At 33.4% G+C, this 22,654-nt stretch overlaps 2 protein-coding genes across 4 annotated transcripts in view; one reads left to right on the top strand and one right to left on the bottom strand.

Moving 5' to 3' along the window:
- DCDC1 (doublecortin domain containing 1) overlaps positions 1-17,724 on the bottom strand; it is a 96,488-nt gene extending 78,764 nt beyond the window's left edge. The window contains exons 1-2 of one of the 2 annotated variants that reach the window (XM_076002054.1): positions 17,609-17,724; positions 12,640-12,708 (exon numbers count right to left, since the gene is read on the bottom strand). The gene's annotated coding sequence lies outside the window, so the exon portion shown is untranslated. The remainder of the gene's footprint in view (positions 1-12,639; positions 12,709-17,608) is intronic. The other variant, XM_076002055.1, reaches the window with a different exon arrangement.
- Positions 17,725-17,734: 10 nt separating this feature from the next.
- DNAJC24 (DnaJ heat shock protein family (Hsp40) member C24) overlaps positions 17,735-22,654 on the top strand; it is a 62,817-nt gene continuing 57,897 nt past the window's right edge. Inside the window, exons 1-2 of one of the 2 annotated variants that reach the window (XM_012785888.2) lie at positions 17,735-17,799; positions 18,572-18,712. In XM_012785888.2, coding sequence (XP_012641342.2) covers positions 18,602-18,712 — 111 coding nt within the window. In that variant the 5' untranslated portion in view covers positions 17,735-17,799; positions 18,572-18,601. The other variant, XM_012785892.2, reaches the window with a different exon arrangement.

Below are 22,654 nucleotides of genomic sequence, written 5' to 3'. Positions count from 1 at the left end.
GCCAAAGGAAAATTCCACCATTCTTTAATCAAGAAATTATAAAGTGCACCTTCAACAATCCATATCAATATATACTTCTCATAAATTTTCTTTTCATGTTTAGTAGGTATCAAAAATGGTAATGTATTCATGCTGCTTTCAATAATTGTATGTTACTAATAAATATAATAAAAACTCAGTCCTGAAGTAATTTTTCAATACTTGTAACCTTATGGTCACAGGACATTTTTTTAAAACTTAGTCAAATAACATGTTATGTACGACAGAGTGGCCTATGAAAGATCTTTCAAGGCCGGGCACAGTGGTTCATGCCTGTAATCCTAGCACTTTGGGAGGCCGAGGCGGGAGGACTGCTTGAGCTCAGGAGTTCGAGACCAGCCTGAGCAAGAATGAGACCCAGTCTCTACTATAAATAGAAAGAAATTAGCCAAACAACTAAACACTGAAAAAATTAGCCGGGTGCAGTGGCACGTGCCTGTAGTCCCATACACGGGAGGCTGAGGAAGGAGGATCGCTTGAGCCCAGGAGTTTGAGGTTGCTGTGAGCTAGGCTGACGCCATGGCACTCTAGCCTGGGCAACAGAGTGAGACTCTGTTTCAAAAAAAAAAAAAATCTTTCAATCTATTTTAAAAGATAAAATTCTATGGAAGAAATGGAATAAAAATGTAAGTTTAAGGAGAAAAAGAGAGGATGTAAAATTTACAACTGTTGAGGAAGAGCTTTTTAATGTTTTTAAATCACTGTAGTATTCATGTCTGAGGCCAGAAAGGAACCAGTGAGCGTATGACACCTTGTTATGCTTAAAAACAAGGAATGATAGATAGATAGATAAACATATACACACAGATAAATAGACATGTGTGTGAGTGGGTATATGTATTCATATCCTCCTTTGGTTCTGTTTTTCTGGAGAACTCGACTAATACACCCTCTTTCAGGTGGGGCATGTCAAAAGTACACAGGAGCCAACTAAGAGAATCCCACTGCCCCAAAATGGGACATTCTGAACATACAAAAATAAATGTAAAAGACTGAAACCCCATGAGTATCTAATAATACTAGAATAAAGTTTTAAAACTTTATTAATCTCATCATTCACCTTTGGAGACTGCTGGGGCACCAACTTACTATTCTGGGAAAAAAAGCACTTGTCCTACTTTCCTGAATCAGCTATAATTCAGGATAAACAAAAATAGAGGATGAGAGAAAATTCTTCTTTAGAGAAGAATCACAGCTAATAAATGTAGATGGAATAAAAATCACCCACCCTAATGACATCATGAACACAGATAACATTTGTCCAGATAATGTCTGTCATCAATAAATAAAAGGGCAATGGGATATTTATAACAGATAGGTATGACTGATATCACGTATACTATTGATTCATATTAATGCCACTAAAATAGCACAACCAGAAATTGTTTTTCCTTATGTAATTACATAGGAATTATAAACATGTGGTTGGACCTTCAAGTATTTTATGAAAATAATAGTTAATTGGGGGGAAAAAAGTAAGGAGGTTAAGGACTGCAATTCCAGGCTCTCAGATAAGTTATTTTTCCTGTTGGAATTTCAATGATGTTTTAATAGCTATAATTGAACAACTATCCAAATTAAATGTCCTAGGATAAATCTAGCTATCTGGGTTTTGCCTTATTCTATGCTACCAGACTATGGTTAACAAAGCAGTTCTCACAAATTCTTATCATGTTATTATCCTGTCATCTATTGATATGATATACAAATCAAGTTACTTAAACATTGGCCTGGCATGGTGGCTCACTCCTGTAATCCTAGTACTCTAGGAGGCTGAGGCAAGAGGTTTCCTTGAGGACAGAAGTTTCAGATCAGACTGAATAAGAGGGAGACCCTGTCTCTACCAAAAGTAGAAAAAAACTAGCTGGGCATGGTGGCAGGTGCCCATAGTCCTAGCTACTTGGGAGGCTGAGGCAGGAGGAGTTTGAGGTTGCACTGAGCTATGATGATGCCACTGCACTCCAGCTGGGGTGACAGAGCAAGACTCTGCCTCAAAAATACTTATATATTAGAGAAAAACATAAACAAAGTATCTTTGTGGCCCTCCAAATGTGTTTTCCCTAAAACCACTTTGCCACATTAATTCCTGATCCTATCATCTATCCATTCAATCAACAAATTATTCATTGAGTACCAAATATTTCCAGACTTTAAAAAAGATACTATGGATTCAATGCTGAACAAGACAATATTGTTCCTCTATTGGTTGAATTGTCATTATAACAAATGTAAACATTACTTGAACTAACTTATCTTATTAAAAACTATTTGAATGATGATAACTTGAGCTATCATAGAAATGCCCATATTAAGATTAGAAACAAATATTTAAAAATGCCCTATCCTTGAAATTAGCCACCATTATTTTTTGTTAGACTTTCATCTATGATTTTACAGTCTTTTCTTTAAACAAAGGTGTGACCATGTTAAATATATAGTTTATATGCAGCTATGTTCATTTAATGATAATATTCCTGTGTTATTAAATATTTTTTGAAAATATGCATTTTTATTATTTGTTTAATATCCTAGTTAGTTGTTCTAAATGCTTCTTATGTAAATAAAGCCATGGTTCTCATACATATACCTGTGACCATACCATTGAATAGTTTCTTAAGTTCTAGAAGTTGAATTCCTGGATCAAAGTGCACGAACAATTTTAAGGGGGTTGATGTATATCTTCAAATTGATTGCTTTTTGGAAATTGACCAATTTCTAAAACTATATTAAATATAATCTGAAAGCCCATTTAACAGCACCCATGAGTAGAGTAAAATATTATTTCTTAATTTTGTAATTTTAGAATAATGCAGTGAATATTTAATTTTAAAAATTATCATTATTCAAATTTTTAATTATATTAATCACTACTCAAGGAGGAATATAAAGCAATAATCAGTGAGATTTTATGGATTATAAATTATTTTCATCCTACCTAGAAAAACATTTAATTAAAAGAAGAAATTCCTAAAATATAGAATATATATATTAAATTTCTAGATATTTTAAAGATAACTAAGTTTAAAATATCTAATTAGCCCAACATCGCCTTCCCCATATACTTATAAGGAAATACCCAATTATCTTGAAAAAGGCAATTAAAATTACCATTAATAATCTTAATACTAAGACATGTTATAATTCATTTGATAATTACATTTCCCACAAAGATGCTGTCAACATAAACTGTGAAACTGTAGATCCATCCTGTTTACAAGTATTGGAGACAATATGCTCACTGTTCTGTTGTACTTAAATGCTATATTGCAGTTTTTCTTAACAGGTAGTACGTGACATGAAACATGTCTGATTTTATGCTTCACAATTTCCATTCTGATGTTTAACACTAAAAAAATTCTATTTATGTATCACACATGTCAGAAAATGATTTAAATAATTAAACTAAGAAAAATAATAGTAACCATGTTATTCATTTCAAATACAAAATAGAAATCTTTTATTCATTGATGTTAAAAATCATCTTTAACCAGAAATATAAACTATTCACATTTTCTGATATATGTAGCTAGCATTAAATATTTGGTTATAAGTGTTCATGTTTCATATTTTCAGATATTTTTGTGAATCAAAATAGTAAGTCATAAAAATAAGAAAATCAACAGACTACATTTCAAGACTAACTCATGAGTTTGAAAAATTCATTACTTCTATTCATTATTCTGATTTTTATAATAAGGAAAAGAAAATAAATATAATTATTTGGATTTTAAAAACATACTGTAGGAAAAGGTACCATTTAAGCCAGGCTGAAGTTTGCATTATTTATTGCTATTTTTCTTCAAAAATATGCATTAGAATAAATATTTTTCTAAACACTAAAGTAAATACAATACATGGTTCTGACATATTTATTTCTTTGAAAAGGTGCTCTGAATCTTAGACAACATAAATACTAGGCAGTGTGGTGGTTGCCATAGTGACAAGTAAATAGGAACATAAAAATACATGCAATTTTTCAAATGTATCCACTTTTTTCATAAATATGCATATTTTATAGGTAAAAGATTATTCAACTCTTGCTTTAGCTCCCCTTTTAGAGAGAAAAGCATATAATTCTTTAGAAATAAAAGATTATCATGTAGCAGTTAAGCAGGTTTATAAAAGTTTTTAAATGTTATATGGGAAATCTTATGGTTTTTTAAGTCAATTTTCTAAAATGAAGGCAGGTAAAAGTCCTTTCAGTCTATATTACTTTAATGGACAGCATTCTTTAGGTAAGGGTAAAAAGCACATAAACTTCTTTTCCTCCCAAGCATGAAAATTCCTTTTTATTTTGCATAAGTTTATTATTCACATGCATTAAGTGCAACTCTTGACCTTAGAAAGCTGAAAGCCCTGTTGATCACAAAGAAGCAGAAGTTTAATGCTAATCCAGGAGCCACTATTTGAATAAATAATCTGAAAACCGTTATACCAGTGTGCTAAATAAGAGTTCAAGGTGCTCTTTCCTTTTTCCTCTTCCCTTATTAAAATACAATCTTTCTGTTTACAGGTATCCTAACAACACACTACTTACCCTGATAAAGTCTTCTGAATTTTATATCTACGGTTTAAAGGGCTTAATATGTATTTTATAGGGCTGAAGAGGGAATCAATTCTATGAGCCATCATGTCAAGTTTAAAATCTATTGAAAGGTACTTGCAAGCCAAGCAAAACAGAACAGCAAAGTTGCTCAACCATTATTGGGAAACAAATCCTTCAAAACTGATTACATAAATTTGTACTTCCAATTTGTTTCAATAACTATTATGTAATATTCTCCTCAGGTAAAATTTAAGAATGTTAAAAGATCACCATCTAGGGAGGATGCCAAATATAAGATGATAAAACAGTGTTCTGGGGCTCACCTTGTGCTCACTCCTTGATAAAGAGACTATGTGCTATAATGGCTGTAATAGTCTACAAGAGGAAAAACAATCAGAAACATCCTCATCACACATATGTACGATCCTATTTACTTTTATTGAAGAGGAATCATTTATTTACTTAAATGATAGAAATAATTATCATTATGTTTTTACTAAACATGGATTCCCCAATGTGAAAAATAAACAATTAAGTTCAAACATAACTGAATTCAACATGAACACGCTAAAAATACTATGGCAAGCTGGGTGCAGCGGCTGATGCCTGTAATCCCAGCACTTTGGGAAGCTGAGGTGGGAGGGTAATCCCAGCACTTTGGGAAGCTGAGGTCGGAGGACTACTTGAGGCCAGGAGTTCAAGACCAGCCTAGGCAACATAGCAACACTGTGTTCCTGGACACATAAATTTATGGTATATGTCTCCTGTCTCATTTTCTATGCATTATAATTTACACATACAAATTCATATATACTTACAAACTTGTACATGATTAATGTATTATTTATTTGACAATAGTTATAATTTCCATTTTGAATTTTCCATCTTCAGTAAATTTGATGTGTAAACTGAGTTGATGGCCACCTCTTCACAATTTTCACAATCTTGACAAAGTCTTCTTGATTCAGTTAGAAGCAACATAAATTAGAACCCAGTACTTTGCAAAATTGTTCATCCAAGTGGCTGCAAAGAGTGACCTTTTCCTATACCTGAGCTATCTAGCAGCATAGCCTTATGTGTCCTGCCACAAATAGGACATTTCTTTGGAATATAATGCTTGTAAGCTTTATTTATTTATTTATTTTTTGAGAGAAGATCTTACTCTGTTTCCTGGGCTAGAGTGCAGTAGCATCATCGTAGCTCACTGCTACTTCACGCTCCTGGGCTCAAGTGATCCTCCTGCCTCAGACTCCCAAGGAGCTGGGACTACAGGCTTGCACCACCATGGCTGGCTGATTTTTTGTAGAGATGAGATCTTGCTATGTTGCTCAGGCTGGTCTCAAAAGTCTGACCTCAAGCAATCTTCCTGCCTTGGACTCCCAAAGTGCTAGGATTACAGGCCTGTAAGCTTTTTTCTTGAAGGGATAGTTAATTTAAAATTTAAGAAGTTCAAAAATGAACTAAAATATTAGTCAAATATTTAAAAGTATCAACATAGAATAGAATAGGTCACAATGACAATGTAACTACTGCAAAAGGAAAAATGAATGCCTTCTTGTTCCTCTTCCCTACCACTCCTTTTAACTATTCCTCTCTGCTTTCACCATCTCAAAATGATAGAAAAATGTTACTGGAGACTGGAAAAGGGAAAACATACCTATCTTTAAAGCAAGGGGAAATGATTTTGGTAATTAGACAGTTTAGTTTAACCTGGGAACATGCAATAACAAATTAAGCAATCAATTAGTAACACCTAGAAGCATATAGAATACTAGAAAACAACCAATATAGTAGCTGAAGAGCCAAATATGCCAGATGAACTTAGTATCTTTCTATGATAGAATGACAGGTCATATTATCAAGTGAGACGTGAACAGTGTAATCTATTTCAATGTTGTAAACCTTTTTATTTCATTTTACAATTCAGTAAGACAGGAAAAAATGATTTATGAAGAAAGGACTTTAAAAATTGGCTTTAACGCTAAACCAAAAGCTACTGACACATCTCCTTTCTTTTGAGGATCTGTTTCAGAACTGAGTCAATGTCTTTATTGATGACTGATAGGAATCTTGATTTCCTTTATGTTTTAGCTCCATCAAATCAGGTCCCTGAGATCTCTGAAATTTAAAAAATGTATTCCCTTAGTTTTCTCTCCAACTTATTGACCTCTCTTTTCTCTATATATTTTAAATGATTTGTTAGTTCAACTAAGTGATATTGCACTGGAACAAGATATAAACCCAATTTTGGTAGAAATTTTGAGAGGAAATGAGTGAGCACTTTGTGAATGAATTAAAAAGATCTTCTATGGCTAGAAAGGGCAATACATATTGGAGTGGAATTTAAAATATAAGTGCTGAAAAAAACACTTGAAACTTAAAAAGTGTGAAGAAGAGCTGTTATTTGGTTACAGAAGAGAGATAATGTAAAAAAGATCAAAGTGTAGGGTCAAGAGATCAACCCAATTTTCAAGGAAAGAAGTCTCTGTGTCACAAGACCAGCTGACTGAGTACACAAGGGGGTTGGAAGCATGACTATGATTGAAAAGAGACCCCAGTGGGGAAAGGAAATCAAACATTTGGCTTATATTAGAGAATCAGGCAAGAGTCAACACTATGTTGAACTGAGTTGTCCATTGGACCAGAATTGTTGTTCCTTTTTATGTAATTAACATTCCTATTTTCTCAACCTGTTACCATTTAAAATAATAATTTATAGATATCTTAGAAAGAAAAAGCTTGGTCATTGAATTATTGTTTGATTTTAACTACCTTCCTAAGCCTAAATACCAAGGCAATAATCAATAATGGATATTCCTAGGGTAGAAAGGGAAGAGTACCCCTAAGGTACTACTTGCACTGAGGGAACTAGAAGAAAATGGGATGAGTAACTACCCGCAACCTCTCTATCTTCAGCTCTCTCAACACATGTGAGTCACACTCTTTTCTTTCCCTCTTTCTGTAGAACATTCCAGAACTTTTAGGGGAGGTACATCATGAAAAAGTTATGCTGGGTACAACTGGCTCCATTTAATAACTAAAAAAAGTTTTTATAACTAAGAAGAACAGCAAGGGGAGATTATTTGTATTTACCAACCCAAACTGTAATAAATAATTTATTTTAGTAACTAAAGAAAATTGTCCTATAGCTTCAGGAAACATGAAAGTAGTGCACTTTAATGCAAAAACTACTGGAACTGGGCCAAGAAGTTTTGGAATTCTGGTCATAGACTTTTTTTTCCTTTTTTTTTGTTTTTTTGTTTTGAGACCAGGTCTCACTCTGTTGCCTTGACTGCAATGCAGTGGCACCATCATAGCTCATTGCAACCTCAAAATCCCAGGATCCACCCAGCTCAGTCTCCCAAGTATTTGGAACTATAAGTGTGAGCCATCACACACAGCTAATTTTTCTATTTTTTGTAGAGACATGGTCTCAGACTCCTGGTCTCAAGTGATCCTCCTGCCTGGGCCTGCCAACGTGCTAGGAGTACAAGTGTAAGCCACCTTGCCCAGCCCTAGTCCTAGTTTGGGGATAGACCTAGGGTTAATCCTAAACTCTCTTCTGTTCATTTTCCCTATCTGTCTAAAAAATGGGAGTGAGGGATACTGATAAAAGGGGAAACTCTAAAGCCCTTCTATTTCTAAAATTTTAGCCATTTAATAGAAGAGCTTTCACATATGGAAGCTAAGGTAATGTGACAGAAAATGCAAGTGATTTGGAATCAGATGACTTGAGTATGAATCTTGCCTCTGTCCCTTCCCAGTCTTATTTCCTTATGTATGGTAATAGTATCTACCTTACCTACCTCATCAAATGAGAAAATATGTGAAAGTGTTTGTTGATTATAAAAGTTAGTCCCCATTTTTGTATTTAGGTTTGCCTCCTATACTGTCCAAGGGAAACATTTTAGACATGGTAGAATATTCCAGAGACTCGTTGGTATCAGAGAATATGCAGTTATTTACAATTTAGACATGTTTGTTTCCTTAGCTATAATGATTTGCTAACAATGCCATCCTGTATACTGAGTTATGAACAGTCATTCTCTGTCATAGAAAAACATGTAAGTTTTCCAAATCAATGCCTCTAAAGAAAGAAGTGGAGACTTTGGCCAAAAGTCAAACACAGTAGTATTGACTTCCCTTTGTCTTCAAGGAATACGTTTCAAGTCTCTCAGTGGATGCCTAAAACTGCATACAGTATAGTACTGAATCCTATATATACTACGTTTTTTCCCCATACATGCATACCTATGATCAAGTTTAATTTATAAATTAGGCACAGTAAGAGAGTAACAATAACTAATAAAATGAAACAATTATAACTACATAGTCTAATAAAGTTATGTGACTATGATCTCTGTCTCAAAATATCTCATTCTACTGTACTTACCTATTTTTGGACTGCAGTTGACCACAGTTAACTGAAACTGCTGATAAGGGGAAACTAATATAGCTATAATATGTCAGTTGGTGGTATGTGAGAAACAAAATCTTGGAACGTCATCAGACATAGAAAGTAAATAGTATGGTTGGGAAGCTTAGCCAGCAAAAAGATTGTTACATTGGGCTACTAAATTCTAGAGACTCAATCCCTTTTACTGATAATTTGCTTTTTCATTATGATATGTAAATTTTCCATGACTAAATATGTTGTGAATTTCAGATAGTTCTCCTCAACTTTCCAGAACACAAAAAAATTCATTTGTGAAGGCCTAGCACTTTTACTTTAAGTATATATAAATAGAGAAGACACAAAATTGAATATAAAATAAGGAGAATGGTTTCAATGCAGCATGTAAAATATCCATTTTATTGATTTATAATCTGTTACCATATAGATATGACCTTCTTTATAAATAAAGATCCATAAAGATGGAACCAAGATGGATGCATCTGTAAGAGATGGTATTCCACAAAGCAAACTACAGCAAAAAGTCCAAAAGACAGGACTGAATGAAGGACTCATTAGTAAAGTGAAATTCAACTCAACTCAGTATGTATTGATTACCAATTAATACCTATAATCAGAGAGATATTAAAATGTAAACTAATTTACTTTGGTAGAATTGGTCCAAATATATTTCTAATCATTTCAAATGCCTTACATTTGCCAATTCTTACTGTACCAAACACTATTACTGTATCTATTAATAGTTTCTGGACCAACATTTGTTCCAAGTCCAAGGCAGGAGCAAATGTTGTAACAATAGTAGTTGCATCCTGATGACAGGCTCAGCCTCATCTACCTGAAGCAAGAAACTAGGAAACCAGGATATATTGTGAGCTAAGACCATAAGATCTGTTACAGAGGACCTAGAAAAATCTCATTCTACGTCTGATTACATTCTCAGTTTACCTCTTCTTCTTTTGCAGGATTACCTGACTTTAACCTAAGACTGACATAAGACCTATTTCTAACAGTATCTTTCTCTGTATTGATATATCAGAATATTATATAGATATGTGTATATAGATATATGTAATACATATATTAACAAAATTCACTGATATCTCACTTTCTAAATTAGGTTTTTAAGATCCTGAACTTAAATATATGTACATTGTACTATGGAATAATCTTTCCTGCTCTTGTATTCAAATAAGAAAATTTATTTAAGTTGCCCTAAATATAGACTAAAAACTAAAAATAATTTAATATTCATAGTGAATTATATAATGGATATGAATATAAGTTTAATATTCATAGGAGACTAACATCGCAGACCAGGATTTACACTACAAAGATTTTTTTAAAAACCATATAGTCTTTCAAATTAATATATCTGACTTATTTTCTCTAATGCTCCTGCTTCACCTGCAGCACATCAGACAAGGTAATAATTTATGATAATCATATGAAAATATACAATTAATATTCATCACCTCTCATTCCTCATCACTTTAGATGATCAGTAATGCAGAGTGAAAATCCTGTCAGATTTCTAATTGCTTTGTAATGGGCTTGAAACAGGGAAATCATTAAAGGCAAACAATCTGTCATTTGTCTGCTACTTTAACTATCTATCACACCAAAAAACTCATTAAAGAAATTGCTAATGAGCTACAAAAGACTAGACTCATGGTGCTTTCACAATAGATTAAAAAATAATACTATGAATTGCTTAAAATATTTTTAAAATATGATATTTTTGTGGAAATTCATCAGAAAACATCTATTCTTCAGTATATTTTTTAAGATGTGTGGTTTCATTATTTTGGCATTTAATCCATCACTGCAAAAATCCCTTAGCATACAAGACTTGTTTTTCATCAGTTTCTAAATGATTAAATTGCAAGGTTGTAAGAAGAAGCTGAAATGCTAAATGTGTTTATTACTAGTAAACTGACATAAGTCATAAAAAGTAGTACTATATTAATCCTGATGCTAAGTGAAGAATATTTTTTAAAACATGATTTTTACCTCCATATCTCTTGTGGATTTGAACTGTTGAAGTTGTAATGCTTTATTCATCATAAATAATGCTATCATCATATAAAAATTGTATTCAACTATTGAAATTGAATATAATAAAGTCTGTGTAATAACATTAACTATTTTGAAATTCTTGAAGATATTAAGCAACACTAAAATATCTCATAATCAAGTAATTTTAGGAGAAAACAAATCATTTCTTTAAATGATCATATTAAATTTTATATGCCTTTATCAATTCTACCTTTCTATATGAGGTACTTAGTATTTAAAAACCTATAATAATGACATTAATTTTAATTTTAAAGCAGCAAAGAAAATAAACAAACTAAAACCAGAAATTTTTTCATGGTTATACAGTGCAGTTACATTTTATTTTAAAACAATATATGAGTAACAAGCATAATAATGCTACTAATTATGTTTTCTATTTTGCTAATGATGAATTAAATCATTAATTTACTTTTTATAATAAAAGATGAGTCTTATTAATAAAGTTATATTTCTTCTAAATATGTTGACCTATTCATATCCATTAGAATTTACACAAAATTAAAAACCTGAATGCAATAGCATGTGTAGCCAGGTGCCATAGCTAATATACACTAGTGAATTCCAAACTACCTTCAAAAGGTTCCGTAACACCCTGGAAACATCTTCATTATGCTCTCTAATTGACTTAAATGGACTTTATGTCAACTATTTAACACATTTTAACCCACAAATTAACACCCCTTGATCTTTCAGATTAACCTTTCTTCTGTGAGTCAATTACATGACAAAAATAAAATAAACTTTTTTCCAAAAAAAAAAAAAATCAGTATTAAAAAACAAAACGGAGAAAGAGAATGCTTTAAAAAAAAACATGACAGAGAGTCCCTAACTTACCATGGTTTGACTTACAATTTTTCAACTTTACATGGTGTGAAAGCAATACGCATTCAGTAGAAACCATACTTCAAATTTGAATTTTCATCTTTTTCTGGGCTAGCAATATGCAGTAAGATAATCTTGATGCTGGGCAGTGGCTGCAGCTCCCAATCGGCCATGTGATCATGAGGCTAAACAGCTAATACTCAGTGTACTGTGTTGCCAGATGATTTTGCCCAACTGTTGGCTAATGTACTAGGCTAAGCTATAATGTTCAGTAGGTTAGGTGTATTAATGCATTTTTGACTCAATTGTATTTTCAATTTACAACAGGCTTATCAGGAGGTAAAACATGGTAAGTCCAAGAACATCTGTCTATAAATACATATCCTCACATGACAGGAAGAGATCATCACAAATTTCAGGGTAACTGGAAAGTGCACAGAAAAGCCAGAGTGGTCATAAGAACAAAAAGAAAGAACTAAAGATGTGAATGGAGAAAATAACAAGTCAGTATTTATTATGATTCTTAAAAAGAAGCAGAGGATGCATTAGACATAGTGTCCTTAAACAGGTTTTTATAATGATTAAAACATCAGATGTGAAGAAGATAGAAAAATACAAAGATCCAAGATAAGATAAAGACCTTTAAGAGGTCTGCAATGAGTTTGAAAGAACTGATGTAACTGAAGTTAAACAAACAAGAAAAACACAGCAACAGGTGTGGTACCTGCAAAAAAGTATTTACCTCTTTCTCTCTCTCCTGCTTAGTGCATTGCCTTGCACAAATTCAATTAATGTTCATTGATGAAGACTACTGCTGAAATGACAAAGGAGAGAATAGATTAAGTAAGACAATCAACAAAGAGAAAATAGCAAAAATGAAAACCATTTCTAAAAGATGAGGTAGGATTGTTCATTAGAGCTGATTCTCAAATACTGTCTAAAGCTCTACGCTTCTCTGCAAAAAAGAAAAAATGGAAGTTTCTCTAATTTTAGCCATTCACCTCTCCCTTCCTTCAAAGCACTTAAAATTTAATTCCTGGATTAGCTTCATCTTGATTCAAGGATTTCAATCATTCAAGTAATCTAGTCTACATGTTAGTGTAGCTACATGTTATTAATGTCACAGCACCTGATATTTCCTCTGGAATAGAACGTCCTACAGTTATTTTAGTTGTTTATTTAAATGTCTGTCTACCCAGAAAAACTAAGCTTTTAATAAGGCTATAGCCAACTCTGTCTTGTGTCTCTTATACCAGAGTGTGGGGCACCCAAGAGACACTGAACAAATATTTTTTGATTGAGTGAATAAGTGAATGGAGGCTATATATGTACTATATCATTGGTTTTTATTTAAAAATCTAATCACTAGCTAATTCTTGGTGGTTTTTCTATCTTCCCAGTAGATTCTACGTTGCTCTAGAGGCAATCATCTAATTTGAATAAAACCATAATATCCTGTGGCACTTAAATATAGCACACTTCACTGATAGGAAAATCCTAAAATTCAGAAATAAAGATGAAAGAAATTAAAGAAGAGTTGGTGATGATACTACTCAAAAGAACCAAGTAAATATAATGCAAGAATAGGACATAATAAGCAGAATTACACTGTGTATATTACACGTATTATCCATCAATGAGAAGCACAATTTACTAATTTGATGCCAAATTAAGAATTTATTAATGTCTGATGGGCATTAGTTTATCGTCAGGCAAGTACTAAAATGATAAATCGAATAGCAATGTAATTTTTTTCTATCACTAGAACCAAGGGTCTTCAACTGATATATCTATCTATATGTATATGTATACCTATATCTATGTCAATGTCTATATTTATATCTATAGTACATGATCAATCATCTTCAAATCAAATATTAATATATGCCTACCTTGCTTATGTTAGATACTGATGACACAAACTAAGAGAATTTTGCCCATGCTTTTAATTTATACTATAGTCAAACTAAAAGCATAGTTCAATAAATACTTGGGTTTTATTTTATTTTTCCAATTCAGTAGTTTGTGGCTTTTATTTGCTTTGTTTGGAAATTCCTAAAATATTGTTATGAATGTTTAATATTGTGTAATATATCAAAACTGAGCAACAAATATTTCACTATTAATCATAATAACAATAATAGCTAAACTTTACTGAGTTCTTACTACTTTCAGGCACAATTATCTCATTTAATTCTTATAATAAATCTATAAGGGAGATACTATTATTGTTCCCACTTTACAGAGGAAGAAACCAAAGCACAGAGATTGATTAATGTAAACAAGTTCACATAGCCAGTTAAGAGGCAGAGTGTGGACTGAACCTATGTGGTCTGACTCCAGAGTTCATGTACTCAAACACTATGCTAACATAGTTTATATTTCTCCTATATTAGTTTCACATAAAATGGATAAATTGCCCTCTGAAAATAAGAGTGAGAAACAAACCCTATTATAAATATGTATCATTAGAACTCCAGAGAATGAGGCAAGGCAGTTGGTTCTTAATTTCTCTGATGAGAGGTGTTCCTGTGCTCAGAAATCTTGTAATCCAAGTGGGCAATCGAAACATATATCTAAAGAAAACAATATACTGTGGCATAAGTGCAAATGAGGAGTATACATAGGACTTGCTAAGAAAGTCGAAGAAGTAATTTCTAAGTACTGGGCCATTCATAAAAGTCTTAATGGAAGAGATAGGTCTTAAAAGAGGGATAAAACTTATAGAAGAAAAGAACTAGGGTGTTATAAGTAAGGGGAACCATTGTAACCAAATTATGGATCATGCACAATGAAAAGAGACAATTGTTTAAATGTTTCACGTAAGGAGGTAATAGGTGATGAGGCTGGAACAGTAAGGATGCTATTGGGGAGGTAACTGAATGCCAGGTTAAAGAGTTAGGACTTTATTTTCTGGACCTGCCCTTCTCAATACAGAATCTACTAGTCACATGTGGCCATTGACCACTTGAAATGTGGCTAGCCCAAATTGAGAAGTGCTGTGTGGGTAAAATAGCACCTTTTGAAGACTTAGTAGGAAAAAAGAACATAAAATAGGTCATTAATAATTTTTATATTGATAACATTTTGAAATGATCATATTCTGGATATATTAGATTACATAAAATATATTATTAAAATACATTTCACCTTGTTTCTTATATGCCTAATGTGGCTAGAATATTTGAAATCATATACATGGCTTGCACTTGTGGCTTACATCATATTTCTATTGGATGGTACTCTAGAAAACAAAAAATGAAGGAAGATTAATGAGCAGAGATTCATGTTAAAAATTGTTTTAAGAAGTTTGTTCTGAACCAGGCACAATGCCTGTAATCCTAGCACTCTGGGAGGCCAAGGAGGGAGGATTGCTGGAGGCCAAGAGTTCAAGACCAGCTTGAGCAAGAGCAAGAGCAAGATGCTATCTCCTCTAAAAATAGAAAAATTAGCCAGGTGTGGTGACATGCAACTGCAGTGCTACTCAGGAGGCTGAGGCAAAAGAATCACTTGAGCCCAGGAATTTGAGGTTGCAGTGAGCTATGATGACACCACTGCATTCTAGCTGGGGTGATAGAGAAAGATTCTGTCTCAAAAAAACAGTTTATTTTGGTATAAATAGACACACAGATAGACTTAAATGTCAGATAACTGATCTGGTTTTTCAATAACAATGACAATAGAAAAACTCCAAGATTGTAGTAAAGAAGTGGGTCTTCTGTATTGTTTAAAAGATATTTAAGAGACAGAACAACCAAATGCAATGTATAAACTTTGGATCCCAATTCAAGCAAACCAACCACAAAAAGACATCTTTGAAACAACTGAGAAATGTAGGGTCTAGATATTAGATGATATCAATGAATTATTGATAATTTCAGTCGAATAATGGCATTATGGAAATAAAGGAAAGTTGGAATGTTTTAGGGATGCAAACTAAACTATGTAGAGGTGAAATGACAAAATACTTGGGATTTTCTGGAGGGGAAAATCTATTTCTATTTCTTACTTTCCAAACCCAAATAATAACAAAAGGAATAAAAGAGATGACATAGTAACCTAATGGAATAGTAAATCAAAATAAAGTGCTTTTGTTGTAAAAACTGGAGTACCTCAGCATATCTATCTATACAAGTGCAGAGGGGGAAGTTTGAGAGCCAATGCACTTCAAGGGGCATCATTCTGATAGTACTATATAGTAAGGTATTCACAGCAACACTAGTAGCACTTAATTCTGTTACTTTAGATCAGGCGTCCTCAAACTACGGCCCTCGGGCCACATGCGGCCCACTGAGGACATTTATGTGGCCCAGGTGTTTTTGCCGCTGCTGCCTGTCCTGCTTAGCAGCCAACTGGTCCCGGGCCCACAGTGTACTTGTGTGGAATGTGCCCTGCACTCTCCAATGGTCCTCCGAGGGTCTGAGGGACAGTGAACTGGCCCCTGTTTAAAAAGTGTAAGAACCCCTGCTTTAGATATTTCCATAGGGGTACACAGAAGGTATGATGAAGCCAGGACTAAAACCAGATCCTCTATTAATATAATGCCTTTTATGCCTGCCTGTAAACATGATAAAATCCTTTGGAGGACCTAATCTATACTTTAATCTTTAGATTTTTTTAACTCTCCCGTATCACTCAGTTACTCTTTATAGTTCATACCATCATTAAATAATCGAGCATATTAGAATATTTTATTGATTCTGTTTATCTTGACTGCTTCTCATACTGAGATTTGGTAGAAGAATGATTTTTTAAAAAAGAAGGAAAACAAATCTAAACAGTAACACCAAAACCACTTTATAACATACCCAAGTGAAATTTATGTCTTGCTGCCAAAAACTAAGATGTAATTTTCACCTCAGGGTACAATGCATAGAAGAGAGGTCAATGTAAAGTAAGCAGCACTGAGAAGAGGTAATAACGGGGAACAAAAATGGAAGAAGGGAGAAAAACCCAGCGGCCGCTGCCACCACCACCACCACCACCACCACCAACAACAACAACAACAAGGACAAACCGTAACAGTACTCATTTGGAGTACCTCCTAGCTGCTTCAAAGGAAAGCAGTCCATTCCATTCCTGTAAGCTTGAAAAACAGCACAGCTGCCCTGGGAATATGTAGACTTGCTAAGAGTCCCTGTTCTGCTGCTACTCAATCAGCTATTTGGCCTTGAACCTTGACTTGTTTCCTCATCTCTCAAGGGAGAATATAATAGCACCTGCTTCACTGGGTTGACGTGAAAGGGAAGCAAGATAGCAAATGTGAAAAGATTTTGGAAAGTTTTTATTTTTTTAAATTCTGTTGCTAAGGTCTAAAAGAAATAATTCGGTTGAAAATGTTTTGCAGAAAACAATATTAGACTGAAAAACACCTCACAAAACCTAGCCCTAGTTGGCGTAAGTTTTATTTCCTTAATTTTCGAGTGAGAACATTCTAAGGGACTTCAGGGACAAGGATGAGATCAGATCTCCTCAGCCTTTTCATATCCTTCCCTCTCTTCCCCAATAGTTCAAGCACCAATCAAAAAGATTAGGAGTAGCTGAGGGTAGGGTAAGCGGAGGAAGCTTTGAGGAAGGTTTTAGCCTGGGATGGGATGGGAATGCTCGCTGAGGAGGAGGAGAGAAGCGATAGTCGAAGAGAGGCAACAAGGAAGAGTTAGAGCGAAGCGAAAAACGCCTTTTTCCACAGTGGGGTTCGGGCATGCACTTACTGCTAGTAAACTCCAGCGAAGAGCTGACCAGTTACCATAGCGACCGCGTCCCGGTGGGCGGAGCAGCATTTCCGATCAGTGCCTCTGCTACAGCGTCTCGACTAGAAACGCGTTCACGTCAGAAATGACTTCCGGCGGAAGAAGCAGCCTCTTCCGAGTTCTGGCCGACCGCAGGCGAGAAGTGGGCATCGGTAGGTCTGATAGCATATAAAGACCGGTGAGGGTACCCACCGATGAGAGTAGGAGCCAGCTGTGATTGTGGAGGATTCCAAAGTCCCGGTCTTGGGGAGGACGCGGCTGTCTCGTTAGGTGTATAGTTGTGGGAAGAAGTTGCTTGATTTCTGCGGTTCCTGGTTGTTTCTCTTCTGTAGCGTGGAGGACCGGGTCATCCTCGAGTAGAGAGTTTCTGAGGCTATTTCTTTGCGAGGTCTAAGAGCGTCTCCAATAACAGGGTGACTCGCTCTTTATCCGCCCGTGCTGACGTTATTTCGCGCGTTATCCTTTCCAGGTAATCTGGTAGAAAACAAGTAAACTGGAAAAATTCAGAATGAGTGTCCCCAAATTCATTTTAATTCTTTGATGATCTGTTTAATTTTTTTATTCGTTCATTTTGTAAATATTTATTAAGCTCCTCTAGTGTGTTTAGTGAGTGCTTACTTGTATGCCAATTTTTCCATGACTAGCAGAAATACCTTCTTAGAGGAAATTCCTTTTTTGACGCTGTTGTTTATTCATTAATTTAAGATACAAGGACATACCGTGAAATATCCAACAGATTTTTCATACTTATCTGTATACTTAAACATGGAATTCTTGGGGTTTTTTAAAGGAAAATATATGCTTCCTCAGATTTGCATTAACATAATTTACTCAAGAAAATATTAAAGAATTTAGAAAAGCAGTACTTGATTTTTTTTAGATACATGCAAACTGTAATTAATTGTTATTAATATTTCTATTCAGCTGATCTGAGAAGGCCCACTTGTTCAATGGATGATGGCACTTGAGCAGATACCAAAAAAGGATTGGTACAGTGTACTGGGTGCAGACCCATCTGCGAATATGTCAGACCTAAAACAAAAGTATCAAAAACTCATATTGATGGTAAGTCTTTTCTGTTAGACTTAAAAAAAAAAAAAATAGTTTTTAAATGTGATCATAAAGTTAGGTTTCCAAAAAAATATATGATATCAATCAATGGCATGAATGAAGGTACTAATTTGATTAAATTGATAGTTTCAGTAATATTGCAGAAAAACTGTATATGAGGTGGGACAGCATGAAGGAGAAGGAGGTCTGAGTCAGGCTGATTGAGTTAGAATCCTGGCTCTACCACTATCTGTGAGAACTTGGATAAATTACTTTCCCCTGTATGTGCCTCAGAGAAGATTAAATAAATACATATGATGAAATGCTTAGGAGTATTGTTACAAAATGAACATTTGAAATGTGGCTAGTGTTAATTGAGATGTGCTGTAACTGTAATATATACATTGGATTTTGAAGACTTAGTACAAAAAAAGAGTTTAAAATAACCTAAAACGTTTTCATGTTGATTACATGTTGAAATGATAATATTTTGGTTATACTGGCTATTTTGTATATTATATACATAATATCTGCATGTATTTGCATATATTATCAAAATTAGTTTCTTTCTGAACTGTTAGATTCATTTTTCAATCTACATTGTGATGTTTCTTAAGGCATTGTCAATAACTCTCTAATGGTGTCTAGTTAACTCAGCTTACAAAAAGAGTAATTTATATAGCATTTGTTGTTTCTCTAGTTTATACCAAATACGTAGATGAGACTTTGCCAAAACTGGTGTTCATTGTGAGAGACATTGGATGTTTCACCATTAGGAATGTACTAATATTCCACCCTTAGTTAATAAGTTGGACAAAATGACTTTAAGGTATATTCCGTCTCAATTTTTAAGATTTCTGTCAGTAAAATCAAGTAAATTTTTTTGAAAATTTTCCTAATAAGTCATCCTTGTACCGCAGTTAATTGGGAAAAGGCTAGACCCAGTAGACTGGGTCTAGATCATGCAGGTCCTTGTAGGCCATGTTGGCCTTCAACTGGGTAATGAAAAGCCATCTGCACTTTACTTATGTGGTAGCATCTGACAAACTCCAAAGCAGATAAACCATTTTATGCAGTGCTAGCACTATATCAGAGAGTTTTAGTTGCTCTGCCTCTTTGCCAACATTTGATACTATTAGTCTCTTTTATTACAGCTGCTGGAGTTTCTCAATTTTGCCACCATTGATATTTTGGGCAGGATAATTCTTTGTTATATGAGCTGTTCTGTGCTTTGTAAGATGTGTAGCAGCATCCTTTTATGCCAATAACAACCAAAAATGTGTCCTTTGGTGTCCTTTGGTGTCAAAATTGCCACATCCCATTGAGAATCACTATTACTCTACTGTGTTTATAGTGATATCTCATTATGGGATTTTTTTTCCTGTAATGACTAATGATGTCGAGCCCTTTTTAATGTATTGGCCATTTATATACTTTTGTGAATTGTCTTTTTAAAACAAATATATTCTTGATCCTATATATATTTTGTGTATATTTTCTCCTAGTCTGTGGCTTACCAGGTCATTTTTCTAATAGTGTTTTTTGATGCACAGAGTTTTTTGTTTTGGTGAAATATAATTTATCAATTTTTGTTTTAGTGCTTTCTGTGTCTTCTCTAAGGTCATGAGAATATTCTTCTAGAAGCATTATAGTTTGCTTTTACCTTTAGACTTATGATTTTTGTGTATAATGTAAAATGAGAGGTCATATTTTTATTTTTCCTCACTGTGGATATCCAGTTGTCCCAGCATTATTTGTTCAAAACATTTTCCTTTTCCATTGGATAGTCTTAGCAATATGGGTCTATTTCTGAACTTAATTTGTTTGATATATTTGTTTATCCTTTTACTCATACCTTGGTCTTCATTACTGTAGGTTTATAGTCAATCTCAAAATCATGTAAAGTAAGTTCTCTAATTTTATCCTTCTTTTCAAGTTAATTTTGATTATTCTAGTTTGCTTGTATTTCCATAGAAATTTTAGAATCAACTTGTAAATTTCTGCCAAAAAAAATCTTGCTTGAGTTTTAATTGGGATTGCATTAATATGTATCCATTTTGGTAATGTGGACATCTTAATAAGATTGAGTCTTCAAATCCATAACCATGCATGTTTCTACTTAAGCTATCTTTAATTATTCTCAGCAATATTTTATAATTTTCAGTGTGGAGATCTTATACTTTTTTTTTGATTTCCAATTATTTAATGTTTTTACTTTCATTGAGAATAGTATTCTTTTACAATTTTCATTTTCTGGTTGATTGACAGTGTATAGAATTATAGACTATTTTTATATGCTGATCTTGTATCCCACACCTTGGTAAATTTACTTTTTAATTCTATTAGCTGTTTTTGTTTAGATTTCATAGACACAATTATGTCATTTGCAAATAAAGAGAGCTTTAATTCTGTCTTTCCAATCTGTATGCCTTTTATTTCTTTAACGTACTACGTAAGTGCTTCTATTAAAATGTTCAATTGAAGTGTCAAGAGCAGATATCCTTGACTTGTTCCCAATTTTAGGGAGAAAACGTTTTCAATGTTTTATCAATAAGTATCTGGTTAACTGTATATTTTTAAAGATGCCCTTTGTTAGGTTGGGGAAATTCTTCAAATTTATACTCTGCTAAGAATTTTTATTATAAGATACATGGATATTGAAATTTGTTAGATGCTTTTTGCATGTATTGAATTTTACATTTATTGATTTTCCTCCCTTAATCTGTTAATGTGGTGAATTACATAGATTTTTCTTAAGTCTAGATTGCATTCCTGGGTAAACAAACTTCACTTGTTCATGAAGTATTATGCTTTTTATATGTTGTGGGAGTCTAGTTACTATTACTTTGTTAAGCATTTTTATGACTAGGTTCATGCTATGTATTTGTTTGTAATTTTCTTCTCTTGTAATGTTTGTGTCTAAATTTAGTATCACAGTTATGCTGGCCCCATAAAATGAATTGTGAAATGATCCCATTTTCTCTCTTTTCTGGAAGAGTTTGTAAAAGATTGCTATTTTTTTCTTACTTGTATGTTTAATAGAATTCACTAGGAAAGTCACCTGAGCTTGGAGATTTCTTTGTGAGAATTTTATGGCTATGAATTTAATTTCATTAAAGGATATAAAGCTTTTAACTTGTCCATGTATTATGTTTAAACTGTATTTTCTTGTATATAGCTTGTAATTGAGACTTTAAAAATAATTCCAGTCTGTCAGTCTTTGTCTTTTGTGGGAAATATGTAGTCCATTTACACTTAATGCAGTTATTAACAATGCTTGCATTTAAATGTGTTTGTTCTTTCATTCTTTTTTTATTTTTCTTTCCCTTGCTCCCTCTCTCCCTCTATCTCTCCCTCCCTTTCTTCCTTCCTTTCTTATTTGTCTTGTCTGCTCTTTGTTCTTCTTTTCTTCCTTTCCTATCATTTTTTGGGTGAATCAAGTATTTTCTAGTATTTAATGTTATTTCCTCTGTTGAATTTTTAGTTAAACCTCTTTGTGTGTTTTTTAGTGATCGTTCTAGAGATTACCATATGCATCTTTAAGTTAGCACAGTTTACCTTCAAAAAACATCTTATTATAGAGTTAAGAACTTTATAGCATATACTTCCACTTATCACCTCTGTTCCTTTCTTGTTTTCATATATTTTACCTCTATATATGCTATAAACTCTCTGGTGTATTGTTATTATTTTAAATATTTCTACTCAGTGTTCTTTTAAAGAGATTTATTAGCGTGTGTGTGTTTGTGTATGTGTGTGTGTTTTGTCATATTTACCCTTCTTGATATTTCTGTCTGGTATTGTTTTCCATTGGTCTATGATATTTTTCTTTCTTTTTGAAAGCTATTCTCTATTTCCACTGGATAGAGAATTCTGGATTGACAATTTTTTTTTCTTTTACAGTGCTTGTGTTGTTTCTGATGAGAAGTCAGCCATAATTCATATCCTGTTCCCTTC

Source organism: Microcebus murinus, chromosome 4 (assembly GCF_040939455.1).
Source record: "Microcebus murinus isolate Inina chromosome 4, M.murinus_Inina_mat1.0, whole genome shotgun sequence".
Classification (NCBI taxonomy): Eukaryota; Metazoa; Chordata; class Mammalia; order Primates; family Cheirogaleidae; genus Microcebus; species Microcebus murinus.
The sequence above is the reverse complement of the archived record's forward strand: the minus strand, read 5'-3'. Positions and strand labels throughout refer to the sequence as shown.